Below are 14,600 nucleotides of genomic sequence, written 5' to 3'. Positions count from 1 at the left end.
GAAACTTGGGCCTCTGAATCCTCTTGTCCTGAACTCGTGAACGCTGTTCCAGATGGTTAGGCGTTGGCAAGGTCGGACAAAGTGGGACATAGGGGCAGAGGGCTGGGTATCCTAAAAAAAAAATCCTATATAAGGGTTCCTCCATTTGTCGTGTCAAGCCATTTATTTTTCTATAGCCTCTTCCCCCTCAGTTTCCTTCTCTGGCCTCCTGATCTACAGACTTCCGGGCCCCAGAGCTGACTTTAGACAGGATCTACTGAAAATGTTAGAACCCTATTTCGGATGTGTCCATCTGACTGTTATGGGAGATCTGAATTTCCACTTGGAGGATCAAGGTTCCAGTGACACTCTCACCATAGTGGACACCCTGGCCGCATGTGGTCTTCGGCAATTGGTGGATGGCCCCACCCATCGAGCTGGTCAAACACTAGATGGGGTCTTCTCCAACGACCAAAGACTTACGACAGGCCCTCCCATTCCCCTCGTGTGGCCTGACCACCTAGCTGTCCCCCTGGAATTCAATCCCCCCTCTCATGTTGTCGTGTGACCCTGGGAAAAGGGAACCTAAGCGGAATTTCAGGAGAATTGCTAATGATACTCTGGCCCCCCTCATGGCTCACGTCAGAACAACTCCGGTGGGGGATGTCAGTGCCGCTGCACTGGAGTTATCTAACTCCATTGCAAGTGCAGTTGACCTCCTGGCCCCAGTGTCGTATCGCTACTCTGCTAGGAAAAGATCCTCAGTCCCCTGGTTTTCGGAAAGACTCAGGCTTCTAAGACAGGCCTGCAGGAAACCGGAAAGGCTTTGGCGAGCCAGCTGGGATCTCAGGGAAAGGGAAAAACATAAACTCCTCCTTAGAGATTATAAAGCAAAGGTAATTGAGGAAAAGCAGGCCCATTTTTCCAATCTAACAACCTCCCTCACCTCTCCTAGGGAATTATTTAAAATTGTTGACTCTTTGTGCACCCTGCATACCCCCGATCCTATTATAGGTTCCCAAGAGTTATGTGATAAGATCTCCCTATTTTTTCATTCCAAAATAGTGGATATTCATACCACTCTTGAAGTACAAAGGGATATGCTGGGTTCTCCTCTCCCTTTGGCCCCGGCCCTTACTGAAGGCTGTCTAATGGACCCTCATAGGAGCCTGTCCAATTTCCCCCCTCCCACTTACCAGCAGCTAGATCTGCTTCTGACTAAAACTAAATCTGGATCTCCTCTGAATCCATGCCCTCTTAAGATCTTGAAGGACTGTAGGGAAGTCTTGTGCCCCTCTACCTTGAGGTGATGAACCATGCTATGACGGAAGGCATTTTTCCTTCCTCTTGGAAAAAGGCAGTAGTCAAGCCTTTGCTGAAAAAGCCAACCCTAGATCCGGAGATATTAAAAAACTTTCACCCAATATCTCTGCTTCCGGCCCCAGCAAAGATGCTCGAGTCACACCTCAATCGACACCTTACGGCCTTCTTAGACACCTCTGGCCGCCTGGACCAGTCACAACATGGTTTCCGGAAGTTTCACAGCACCGAATCGGCTCTCACAGTGGTCCTAAATATCATTAGTGCAAAGGTCGACCAGGGCCATACCACTCTGCTGGTCCTGCTTGACCTAACAGCTGCATTTGACACCCTATCTCCCTCTATCCTAACAGCTCGTCTTAGGGAGATAGGGGTGGATGGCCCTGCGCTGAGTCTCTTGGCCTCCTCCCTCAATCAGAGGGAGCAGAAGGTCAAGTTGGGAGAGTTCCTGTCCCAAGCTACACCTGTGCAATGTGGGGTCCCGCAGGGGTCGACTCTCAGCCCCACTCTTTTCAACATTTATGTGGCCCCACTTGCCAGGTTGGTAAGATCTTTTGGGATGGATGTGGGGTCATACGCCGATGACACCCAAATTATGGTGTCTCTCTCCCACTCAGTGAGTACCTCTGTTCTTAGCTTCAGGAACTGCATGGAGGCAGTTGCGCAGTGGATGATCCTGAACTCACTGAAGCTGAACGGAGAGAAAACCGAGGTCCTTGTCTTCGGCGGAGACCAGGATGTCTGGTCTAGTGACTGGTGGCCTCCATCTCCTGGAGCCTGCCTCTCGCCCACGAAATCAGCGCGGAATCTGGGCGTTTTGATTGACACCTCGCTCGACATGGTCCAGCGTGTAAACAGGACGGTCTCCACATGTTGGGGTATTATTAGGATCTTGAGAAAAATCACACATTATCTCTCCCTCCAAGCCCGCAAACAGGTCGTTGTTGCTTTGGTCGCATCACGGCTAGACTATTGCAACGCGCTCTACGTGGGCATCAATAAAGGCCTGATTCAACGCCTGCAGATCGTCCAAAACGCGGCAGCTAGGTTTGTCCTTGCCGCCCCCAGCCTCTCCTCTGCCACTTCCGCTAGGAAAAGCCTGCACTGGCTCCCGATCCAGGCAAGGATCACTTTTAAGATCCTGTGCCTTGTTTATGGGGCCTTGTCTGGCGAAAGTTCAGAAGGTTTAAGATCCCTACTTGTTCCTTATGTTCCCAGCAGAAATCTGCGCTCCTCTAACAAAAATCTCCTATCCGTCCCCCGGATTCGCAGAGTCAGGTGGGGGGAAGGGCCTTTTCCTCCCTGGCCCCCAAACTCTGGAACAACCTCCCCCCTGAACTGAAGACTCAACCCTCTATTATGCTCTTCAGAAAAGCATTAAAAACTTGACTCTTCGCTGAGGCATATTGATATTCCAGCACCTGGCCCCGGTTTTATATTTTTTCGCATTATATTTCTTTGATAGGCGCCTTGATGTCCGCTGGGCTAAGTCGCGCATTATAAGATAAAAAAAACCAAAAAAACGTGAAATGGGTGATCTTGATGTTGTCACGATTGTGATTGAAATTTGTGCCCTATAAAATGTACTGTTGACAGAAGAAAGGTCGTTTAGCGAGGATGCTAAAAATAAGGTTCTGTGCAAGGCAGGAGAGAACAGTTGTACAGGTGGCCACTGATTAGGCATTTATGAGGTGTTTTTGAAGTCTTGCCCAGGTTGCGGAAGAGCTAAGTGTGTCCAATACCATACTGTTCAAGAATGGTAAGTGTGTGCCACCTGAAGGTTTCATGAGGGTTATCACAGAAGCCATCCACCAAGATTGTATGGGTATTTCGGCCTTGGAAAAATTCCTTACCAGGACAATTTTGGTGGCTTTTTATGGACCATGAGGATGATCGCTATATGAGGAGTTGCAATTGGTGTTCAAATTGTGATAACCTACGATGCATTACCCCTAATAAGCCAGATGTTCACAAGAGATATTAGCGTGGCATTTGAGCATGAGCTAGTCACTTGTTATTCTTTTCATGTTCCATACTCTGGAGTAGAATAGTGCCTGCGAGTCTCACTGCTACAGTATTCGACTGCTGGTTGTAGCTCAGAGACTCTGGACGCTCCTGGTTGTGCTTACATAGGAACTTGCGAATAAAGCCTTTGAAGTTACCCAAGTCTACGTGTGGTTCCTCATCACACAGTCCTTATGCAATATGCCAAATGCCATTGTCATGGTGGAATAATTCTTCTAGGGTCCGGAGGTTATCATTGTAGAAAGAGTGACTAGAGATGTAATCATAAATTTAATGAAGGAGATATTCTGTATTAAAGGCTTTCCTAAATTCATTGTTATGGACAATGGCATTCAATTTACATCAAATGAGATGTTGAATTTTTGCAACCGGAATGGCATCAAACCAACCTTCACTGCTATCTGACCCACAAACCAGTGGCTTGGTTGAAAGGTTAAACCGCTATCTTAAGGATGTCATCCATGTGGTCTTACAAAACAGAATTTCTGTCCACAGTTTGATCAGGGAAAGATTGTGGGTCTACTGCAGAAATTCTCACTCTATGACGGAGCTCAGTCCCTTAAAGTAACTGAGGGGTAGAACTCCAACATCTAATTTATGCCATGGTTGTTGCTCAAAAGTTGTTCCACTAAAAAGTTTGACCAAAATGTAGATCAAAATCTTGTTGGAAAAAGGCTAGGGAAAAAGCAGCCTTTGGCCAAACAAATATACGATGATGTATACAAGGTCAAACCTCATGAGCTGTTAACTAGGAGATGTGGTTTGTGTAACAATGCCTGTGAGAGTGGAGCAGAGCAAGTAAAAATTTAGCAAACCCTTAAAATTGGTAACCTTGAACAAGGCAAGTGTTGGAGCATCAGGTTAGCCAAATGTTTGCATGAAGTTGGGTGCTCCCATGAGGAACAGGAAGTAAATGATGATGAAGATATGTATTCCTGTCCTGACCCAGATTTTGCACCACCTACTATGCATTGTACCCGATCCACTGATTTTGTTTTGTTTGAATTTGTTTATTGGGTTTTAGGTTGCATTTTTCATTCATCATGACAGTAATTATAAAAATATAGCATTGCATGACCATAGGTACATAGCTACACAGAGAATGGCTCAGCGGTCCCCCTCGTTCCGGGCTCCCATGGCTGTCGGTCGCCCCTAACTGTGCGTACCGGTAGTTTTTACTGTGTGGCCCCCTCAAGGATCACGTGTACACCCCTGAGGGGAGTCGGTACTATCCGTGGTGAACGGTCTACTGTCGTCGACGAGGTGACGGACTTGTGGTGTGTCAATTGCTATTTGGGTGTCGCAGAGAGCACTGACTGTCAGCATGATCCGCAGCTGTATGTGTCGTTGTGTCGTCGTTGTCTATAGGTTCTCCCAATGAACCATAGGCGGGGGGGGGGGGGGAGTACCCCCTCAAATCCCAAACTTTCTAACTCTTCAAAGAACTTAGGGATGAACTGGGTGGCATGGGAAGGGGAATCTAGGGGGGGAGCCGGGGGAGGGGGGGGGGGGAGTCTCTGCACTAGGGTATAGCTTCGGCGCCCCTGGGACGCAGGGAGCAGCCGTGCGTGGGGAGTTATTGGCACGCGTCATATCGCGGGGCGTGGCTACTTGCGATGTTCAGGTGTTGTTTGTGGCTGTGTCATGGAGGTGCGGGGGCTGGAGTGGCTAGTCGTGTCTGGGATTGCGAGGCCGAGGGTGCTCTTGGGGGCGTGTCGCCTGTGTAAATTTGTACATTAACCGAGCCCACTCTAAGGATATGGGGTGTTTGCGGTGTCCACGTACTTCCTCCTCTCGAAGTATCTCTTCCTCTGCCTTGCCCCACTTGTGTACTGCGCCTATCCATGCCGCTTCCGGTGGCCCCGTGGGGGACCTCCAATGCATGGCTATTCCCCGTTTTGCCAGTAGGATGGCCAGTGAGAGGAACCGGCACTGTAATTTCTCGATTTTCTGTCTGCGGAAAATCCCTAGTGCGCATGCCTCCCATGTGGTCAAGGTTGTGATGGCTGTGACCTCTTCAAGGGTCCGACGGACTGTGTTCCAGAATCCTCTGAGTGTCGGGCAATCCCAAAACATATGTCTGAAATCCGCTCCCGGGGTTTGTCAGCGGGGACACTCGAAGTGAGTGTCCGGAAAGAATCTCTGCAGGCGGCGCGGTGGGAGGTAGGCCCTATAGAGGACATTGAATTGTATATTTCGGAATCTGGCGTTACTGGACACTTTTTTAGGGTATTCCAGGGCCGTACTCCATTCTTTGTCATGGACCACTCTGCCGATGTCCGTCTCCCACTTCTGGCGCAGAGATTGAAGAGATGGAAGGAGTAGTGAGCGCACCGCCTTATAGAGCCAGGTTACCAAGTGTCGCCCTACTCCCATGTGCAGAATCCTGTGAACCACTGGGTGGGGTGTGGGTTCCCCTGCGTCCGGGTTCCAATGCTTACGACTGCTGTCTATTAGTTTTCTATGGAGGAGGAATTGCCCGGGGGGGGGATCATACTGCTCCATCATCTGCGCAAATGTTTTCAACTGACCTTCTTCAAATAACGATTCTACCTCCGTGACCGACAATTCTGTCCAGACACGAAGTGTTCCCTGAGTATAGTAAGTGTCTCCTCGTGGGAAGCCCACCAGTGGGAGCAGGGGCGAATATGGCGGTTGTGTTTTGGACATGCGGTGGACGCGCATCATACAGGTACGGGCTATGGACAGTTGTAGTGGCAGAGTTTGTATGGGTTTAGTGCCTGGCAACAGCATTCGATGGATCGCTGGTTGTGGCATAGGGCCGTCGGCCGTGGTGGTCTCCCCTATATGACGTGCTGCCGTCCAATATGACAGCCATTGGAGTTGGGCCGCCAGAAAGTACGCCTCGAAGGCCGGTGCTCCCAGTCCTCCCTCCGTGGGAGGCAGGTAGAGTGTGGACAGCGCTACTCGCCGCCGACCTCCACCCCACACAAGTTCTGCCAGGAGGCAATTCAGTTCAATCAATCAATCAATCAGTGACACTTATAAAGCGCGCTACATACCCGTAGGGTCTCAAGGCGCTGGGGGGGGGGGGGGGGGGGGGGGGGTGCCGCTACTGCTCGAACAGCCAGGTCTTCAGCTTCTTCCTGAAGGAGAGGTGGTCTTGGGTCAGGCGCAGGTCGGTCGGGAGGGAGTTCCAGGTCTTGGCGGCCAGGTAGGAGAAGGACCTTCCTCCTGTAGTCGCTCTTCGGATGCGGGGGACGGCGGCGAGGGCGTGGTTGGCTGATCGGAGGTGGCGTTTGGGAGCGTAGAAGTTGACTCGGCTGTTGAGGTAGCTCGGGCCTTGGTCGTGTAGGGCTTTGTGTGCGTGGGTGAGGAGGCGGAAGGTGATTCTTTTGTTGACGGGGAGCCAGTGAAGGTCTCTCAGATGTCCGGAGATGTGGCTGGTTCGTGGGATGTCGAGGATGAGTCTGGCTGAGGCGTTCTGGATCCGCTGGAGTCTCTTCTGGAGCTTGGCGGTGGTACCGGCGTAGAGAGCGTTGCCGTAGTCCAGTCGGCTGGTGACGAGAGCCTGGGTGACGGTCTTCCTGGTCTCGGTGGGGATCCACCAGAAGATCTTCCGTAGCATGCGTAGGATGTTGAAGCACGCCGAGGAGACGTTGTTGACTTGCCTGGTCATGGAGAGGGAGGGGTCCAGGATGAAGTCCAGGTTGCGTGCATGGTCTGTCGGTTTGGGTGCGGTGCCCAGGGCGGGAGGCCACCAGGAGTCGTCCCAGGCGGAGGGTGAGGAGCCCAGGATGAGGACCTCCGTCTTGTCCGAGTTCAGTTTCAGGCGGCTGGTCGTCATCCACTCGGCTACCTCTTTCATCCCTTCGTGCAGGTTGGCTCTGGCGGCGGCGGGGTCGTTGGTCAGGGAGAGGATCAGCTGGGTGTCGTCGGCGTAGGAGATTATGCTGAGGTTGTGTTTGCGTACGATGGCCGCGAGGGGGCTCATGTAGACGTTGAAGAGGGTGGGGCTCAGAGATGATCCTTGGGGGACGCCGCAGATGACTTCGGAGGCCTCTGACTTGTACGGTGGTAGGCGGACTCTCTGTGTTCTTCCATCGAGGAAGGAGATGATCCATTCCAGCGCCTTGTCCTGGATTCCGATGTTGCTGAGGCGCCGTACTAGGGTGCGGTGGCAGACCGTGTCGAATGCCGCGGAGAGGTCTAGGAGGATGAGGGCCGCTGTTTCTCCATTGTCCATCAGGGCTCGGATGTCATCGGTGGCGGCGATGAGGGCGGTCTCGGTGCTGTGGTTGGCTCGGAAGCCGGACTGTGAGGGGTCGAGGGATCCGTTCGTCTCGAGGAAAGCGGCCATCTGCTTGTTGACGGTCTTCTCGATGACTTTGGCTGGAAACGGGAGGAGCGAGATGGGGCGGTAATTCTTGAGGTCGGTGGGGTCCGCTGTTGGTTTCTTGAGTAGAGCGCTGAGTTCGGCGTGTTTCCAGCTCTCAGGGAAGATGGTGGTGTCGAAGGATGTGTTGATGATGTCTCGCAGGTGGGGTGCGATGACAGCGTCGGCCTTGTTGAAGACGTGGTGAGGGCAGGGGTCGGTCGGTGATCCGGAGTGGATGGAGTTCATCGTGCGGATGGTGTCTTCGGTGCTGATCGGGGTCCAGGCGTGGAGGGTGGTGGTGGGGGGTGGTTGCTCGGTCATGGTGTGCGTTGGTTGGTTGTTGAAGCTGTTGTGTATGTCCGCGATCTTGTTGTGGAAGTATGAAGCGAGGGAGTTGCAGAGGTCTTGCGATGGGGTGATGTTGTTGTTTCCTGCGCTGGGGTTGGAAAGCTCTTTCACGATGTTGAAGAGTTCCTTGCAGTTGTGTGCGTTGTTGTCCAACCGGTCCTTGAATGCTGTTTTCTTGGCGGCGCAGATCAGCTGGTGGTGTTTCCGGGTGGCAAGTTTGAAGGAGGTCCTGTTGTCCGGTGTCGGTTCCCTTCTCCAGACTTTCTCGAGGGCTCGGCAGTTCTTCTTGGAGCTCTTGAGTTCGTCGGTGAACCATGGGGCTTTCTTGCTGCCGGGTCTGCTAGGCGGGGTCCTCAGTGGGGCGAGTTCGTCCGCGCATTTGCTGATCCACTTCGTGAGGTTGTCGGCGGCCTGGCTGGGGTTCGCTGAGCTGGCAGGAGGGTGCTGGCTCAGGGAGGTGGCGAGCTGGTCTGCTGTGATCTTGTTCCAGCTTCTGCGGGCGGCCTGTTGCTGGTGTTGGTGGGTCGTCGTTCTCTTGAAGGTGAAGTGGACGCAGCTGTGGTCCGTCCATTGAAGCTCTGTGGCGTGGCTGAAGTCGATGTCTGTGCTGGAAGAGAAGACTGAGTCGAGTGTGTGTCCGGCGAGGTGGGTGGGGGTGGACACCAGTTGCTTGAGTCCCAGGTTGGCGAGGTTGTCGAGCAGGGTGCTGGTGTTGCGGTCGTTGTTGTTCTCCAGATGGAAGTTGAGGTCTCCCAGGAGGATGTAGTCAGCGGAGGGGAGGGCATGCGGGCTGACGAAGTCGGCGATGTCCTCGCTGAATTGCGTGCGTGGTCCAGGGGGTCGGTAGATCAGGGTGCCTCTGAGGGTGGTGTTCGGGTTGGTGTGGATCTGGAAATGCAGGTGTTCGGCGCTGGTCAGGGTGTTGTCGGTGCTGGTCGTGAGACGGATGGTGCTCCTGTGGATGATGGCAATGCCTCCTCCCATCTGGTTGGCGTTTCGGTCCCTCCGGACGATCTTGTAGCCCTCTGGGATGGCGATGGCGATGTCGGGAGCTGAAGAGGCGTTCATCCAGGTCTCCGTGAGGAAGGCAACGTCAGGGGCTGTGGCGTCTAGGAGGTTCCAGAGTTCGATGGCGTGTCTGTGGACGGAGCGGGTGTTGAGCAGGATGCACTTGAGGTGGGTGCTGCTGGTGTTCGGCTTGGTGGGTGCTGGTGCGAGGCTGGTCCGGATGCAGGTGAACTTGCAGGCGTGGCAGCTGAAAGGTCCGTGGGTACGTCGTGGAGTGGCTTGATGGCATTCTGGGAGTCGGCCGGTGTTGAGAGCGGTGAGGGTGGCGGCGGAGTACGTCAGGCGGGTCGGTCGGGGTCCTCGTGGGCCAGGGGTCCTGGCACTGGGCGCGGTCCAGGCGCGGACGGGCGTAGACGGGCTTACCTTTGGCGCGCCTTCGGCGCACAATCGGCGCGCCCGCTGCGCGTGACCGCTGCGCGTTCGCACGGTCGCCATTTAAGGCGAAGTGCGCGGGTGGGCGGAGCAGCTGGGAGGCGGGAGCGGGGAGGGTACAGAATAGAAAAAGGGGCGTGGAAAAGCGGCGGTGGCGGGAAGGGAGGGCGGAGGGCGGCGAGGTAGGCGGACAACAAGGAAGGAAAACCAAAACACGGGGAAAATGAAATAAAACTAAACAGGCACAAATTATCGACAAAACAAGGGCAAAATGAAAATTAAACAGAACAGGCACAAATTCTCGACAAAACAAGGGCAAAAACAACCGCAGCGGCGGCAGCCGGCAACCGGCAAACGAGGCAGCAGCGAGGCAGAGGGCAGGCAAGGGGCACACGCAGCAGCTGGTGGCCGTGCGGCGCGGGGGTGTCCCACAAGTGGGTCACACTCACCTGCGTCGCACGGTCGCCATTTAAGGCCAAGTGCGCGGGTGGGCGGAGCAGCTGGGAGGCGGGAGCGGGGAGGGTACAGAATAGAAAAAGGGGCGTGGAAAAGCGGCGGTGGCGGGAAGGGAGGGCGGAGGGCGGCGAGGTAGGCGGACAACAAGGAAGGAAAACCAAAACACGGGGAAAATGAAATAAAACTAAACAGGCACAAATTATCGACAAAACAAGGGCAAAATGAAAATTAAACAGAACAGGCACAAATTCTCGACAAAACAAGGGCAAAAACAACCGCAGCGGCGGCAGCCGGCAACCGGCAAACGAGGCAGCAGCGAGGCAGAGGGCAGGCAAGGGGCACACGCAGCAGCTGGTGGCCGTGCGGCGCGGGGGTGTCCCACAAGTGTAAAGTACGATCGTGGCGGAATCACCGGGAGGTTCGCGAAGTGATAAAGTAGCCTGGAGACCATGACCATTTTTGCCCGGGCCACACGGCCAATAGGTGCCAGCGTGAGCGTTTTCCAGAAGCTCACCGCTGACCGTAGTCCGGACAGGGGTTTACGATGATTTCCCTCGTACATGTCCTCTGGGGTGTGGTACAGCCGCACTCCTAAGTAGCGGGGGGCCGCGGCATCCCACGCAAGTAACTGAGCGCCTATTTGGGTTTCGAAGGGGGCCATATGGGGGTTCAGCGGGTATAAAGAGGATTTCTCCCAATTAACCTTAAGGCCCGAGACGTCCGCAAACTCCTCTAATGTTCTCCAGATGCAGGTCAGGTCGCTCGTAGCGTCCCTAACATAGATTAAAAGGTCGTCTGCGTAGAGGGATACACAGTGCCATGTATGCGGCAGGGGAATTCCCCAGACCTCGCCCTCCTGTCGTAGGCGTTTCGCCAGGGGTTCAACCGCCAGGGCGAATACGAGAGGCGACAGTGGGCACCCCTGTCTGGTCCCTTTCTCCACCTTGAACTCCGGTGAGATGTAACTGCCCATCTGGACCCTGGACGTGAGTTGTGAATAGAGGAGCCTAATGTATGAAGTCAGGCGCGGGCCAAAGTTGTTTTTTCTGAGGACCTCGAACAGGTATGGCCATTGGAGAGTATCAAACGCCTTTTCCAGGTCTAATACAAGGCATGCTGCGTTAGGGAACCGTTCACGCATCATGTCCTGGATATGAAATAGTCTGCGGAGATTGTGAGACGTGTTACGGTTTGGCACAAAGCCATTCTGGTCGGGATGGACCAGCTGGGGTATGACCTGGGCATATCTCTCCGCTAGCATTTTACCAAAGATTTTGCAGTCCGAATTAAGCAACGTGATTGGTCTGTAGGACGACGAGAGCTGGGGATCCCTGTGTGTTTTCGGGAATGAGACTATCAACTCCCAGAGGGATCGTGGCAAGACCCCCGCCGTGATCGCGTCAAGACCCCCGCCGTGATCGCGTCTTCGAACATAGTGGCTAACCGTGGGGTAAGGTGAGCCTAGAATGTCCGGTAGTATTCGAGGGGGAAGCTGTCCATACCCGGGGCCTTATTCCTGGCTAGTGTTCCTATCGCTGCTTTGATCTCTGTAGGTTTTATTTTTTGGTCCAGGTCCTTCTGGACCTCCGGTGAGACTTGGGGGATTGTAGCGTGAGGAAGAAGCTGTCTTATCGCGTGGGGGTCTCCCTGGCTAGGAGCTCGGTAAATATGAGAGTAATATGTGTAAAAAACCTGCATGATTGCGAGTTGAGAGGTCTGGAGCCGACCAGACTGGTCTGCGATTTCCGTGATGGGTTTCAAATCGGGATCTTGTCTAGCCAACCAGGCCAAAAGTGTTCCTCCCCTGTTGCCCTACCGGTGCACCCTGGCGGCGTATTTTCTGAAGTTATATTTACGCAAGTCCCTCAATGTTTCAGCGTATTTTGTTTTGGCCTCAGCTACGCGCGTCTGGGCCGCCTCGCCGCCGTCGTCTGCTTTTAGTAGGGTTGCTAACGCGCATTCTGCATCTTGTAGCGTGCGTTCCAGGACCTTACGCACCCCCACCACCTGCTGTATGCAGTGGCCCCTCGCTGTCACTTTGTGTGCGTCCCACTCTATAAGGCTAGAGGATGCTGACCCCGCGTTTAGTGTGAAACCCGATCGACTGATAACACTAACCCTGGGGTCAGATCTTGTAGTCTTGTGAATGAATCAGGCAGTCAAGTTCCCCCCTCATTTCAAGATATTGTTGAAGAAATATCCACTGCTGGTAAGGTTAAGGTGTCCACCAGATTAAGAACACCCTCATGGAAAGTCCTGCATGGATAATTTTTGTCTTTAGTTTTGTTGTAAGGGGAAGAATGTGTTATATGTATTATCATTATATATGAATACCTGATTGCCTTCAGTATTCTATGTCCCTTGTTCCACTTCCCTACCCACTCCTTGTGTAATTAGTACATTTCATGGAATGTTTGAAGGACAAATGACATCAGTGGCCCTCAGCTGTTATTTTGGGTATGCTCTCCTTATTGTTTTGACTGAATGAAGGTTTGTTACCTCATTGCATAACCCCTTGCGTTGTTACGGGGCTCAGTGCTCTTTCAGCTTCATTCTTAGTGGCCGTCTTTGGGCTGTCACCACCTGACCATGGGTCGGCTAAGTGCTTGACACCGCACAATGCTTCTGGCAGTAGCAGCACTCTCCCCAAGCGCCGCCACCAGTGTCGGGGTGGGCCACAGGCTTCTGTCTCCATTTAGTCATATCTTACTCTGCTCTTCCCTGCATTATACTTGCAGCCTGATCCTTGTCCGGGCCTGGCACTCGGCAGGTTTAGCGTTGTATTTCTCAAGGTTTTGCTTCATCTTTGTGCCACTTAAGGAGGGTGCAAGGGTGACACAAAACCTAAATGGGATTTATCAAGCCCCGCATGGCCACCTTTCATGGCCCTACATGGTTTAGTGAATCTAGAGTAATCTAGGCGCAAATTGCTGCCTTGCGTTATTCATGCATCCATGCATTCGTGCATTCCATGGGTGAAGCGTTGGTGTTCCTACACATCCAACCATGGATTTTGGTGCATGGTAGATTTACTATCAGTGATAGACCTGGGAATGCATCATAATGCTATGCCTCCCCAGGCATAGAATTAACGAGGAGAAATATCTTTATTTCCCCTTATTTTTTCCTTTTTCAACATGTGCTGCATTCTGCAGCACACATAGAAAGAGGAAAATGCCTCTCAGGGTTGTTTTTGGGCAGGAAGGTGTCCATTCCTGCACAAAAAATCCTGCCTACAATGCAGGCACCCTTGGAACATGCTGCAAGGGGGCCTGCGCTATCGCTAGGCAGCAAAAAGTGTTCAAGCGCTAAGAAAGGACAGGAATGCTCTGTATAATGTTGAATACAGTGCATTCCTGCCCTTTCACGCTGTGCAGTGCAGCAAAGTGGATTGCTGTATTGCGTGTAAGACTGATAAATGTGCCCCTTAGTGTGCTGCTCTGACTCTCTCGCAATCACCATCATTTTAGTAGCCCAGATAACTCGATGGGGCCCTTTACAGTTAGTGCTGCGTCTGCCTCTCTCTGCCTCCTCCGTTCTAGACCACCATCTTGCATTGATTGTAAGGTCAGTGTTAACACAGAGGCCTGCTGTTTTCTCTGCCCTTTACTGCTTCAGTTCATGACCCAAGTATCAGCAATGGGTGGATGATTTAAACATCATCAATGTTTTTGATCAAGCAAATGGTTAAAGAGAAGTGCTGTTGCATGTGTGTGTTGGGATACTGGTGCCCAGTGTGCAGGTCTGCCTCTGTTATGATCCACTCCTCCTCAAGCCTCTCTTGATTCTGTTGTTTTGGCAAGTCTTATAACCTTCAGTCTCACTCTTGCTTTAGATCGAGAGGAAGTGTTTGCGGTGTGGACATGAGGGGATGGTGTACCACACACGCCAAATGAGATCAGCGGACGAGGGACAGACTGTTTTCTACACCTGTACAAAGTGCAGGTAAGGAGGGACCTGTTTCTTAATATGTCTTGTTTTCCCTTTCTCCGTCTCTGCATGTGTTTTATTTCCTAGCCTAATTTCTTCTACTTCTCGTCTTCTCTCATCCCTGTACATGTCCTCTCAACCACTTTCTCGCTCCATCTGTGGCATCCACTGCCTTGCAGTAATCCCTCAACCTCACCTTCTCTCTTCGCCTCTGTCCAGTTTCACCTTTTTTTCAATCATCCTCTAATTTTCTCAGGTCTTTTCCTCCTCCTTATCTTTTTTTATTATTTACTCTTTAACTCTGTTTTCATTAGGCCACCCTGTTTTGTTTTCCAGTTTCTTTGACCTCCGTGCTCCCTTTCCAGGAGTTTGTCTACACTATCTTCTCAGTGAGCCATTCATTTTCTCCCCTCATGAGCGTGGAGACAGTGGATTCTTCCAGTTCACTTCCATCTACCTGACCCTAACTCTGACTATGGATTCCTTATTGTGATCATAGCACCTCGCCACACACTATTGCAATCAATAACACAATTCGTCCTGCCTTCAAACATGCACTGTATAGTATTTCCATTCATGGCACTGGTGTACTATTTGGCCATAAAGCTGGGAACAGCATGTTCACAGAAGGAAGTAAAGTGTGTTGTAGATCATGGTGTGATTTGGAAACTTTAAAAAAATTAAAAAATTATGAAAACATCCTTAAATGTGAGATGAAGGAAATTGGTAAACAGTAGCTGTTACTAAGCAGTATTTTGTGATT

General features: G+C 52.2%; 1 protein-coding gene across 1 annotated transcript in view; it reads left to right on the top strand.

The window, feature by feature from the left end:
- LOC147663033 (DNA-directed RNA polymerase I subunit RPA12-like) overlaps positions 1-14,330 on the top strand; it is a gene marked incomplete at its 5' end in the record, with an annotated part of 83,359 nt that extends 69,029 nt beyond the window's left edge. Inside the window, 2 exons of the mRNA XM_086950716.1 lie at positions 13,743-13,852; positions 14,174-14,330. Coding sequence (XP_086806842.1) covers positions 13,743-13,852; positions 14,174-14,330 — 267 coding nt within the window. The remainder of the gene's footprint in view (positions 1-13,742; positions 13,853-14,173) is intronic.
- Between the last annotated feature and the right edge of the window lie 270 nt (positions 14,331-14,600).

The sequence above is a fragment of the Lissotriton vulgaris genome, unplaced genomic scaffold (genome assembly GCF_964263255.1).
Source record: "Lissotriton vulgaris unplaced genomic scaffold, aLisVul1.2 SCAFFOLD_6590, whole genome shotgun sequence".
Lineage (NCBI taxonomy): Eukaryota > Metazoa > Chordata > Amphibia > Caudata > Salamandridae > Lissotriton > Lissotriton vulgaris.
The sequence above is the reverse complement of the archived record's forward strand: the minus strand, read 5'-3'. Positions and strand labels throughout refer to the sequence as shown.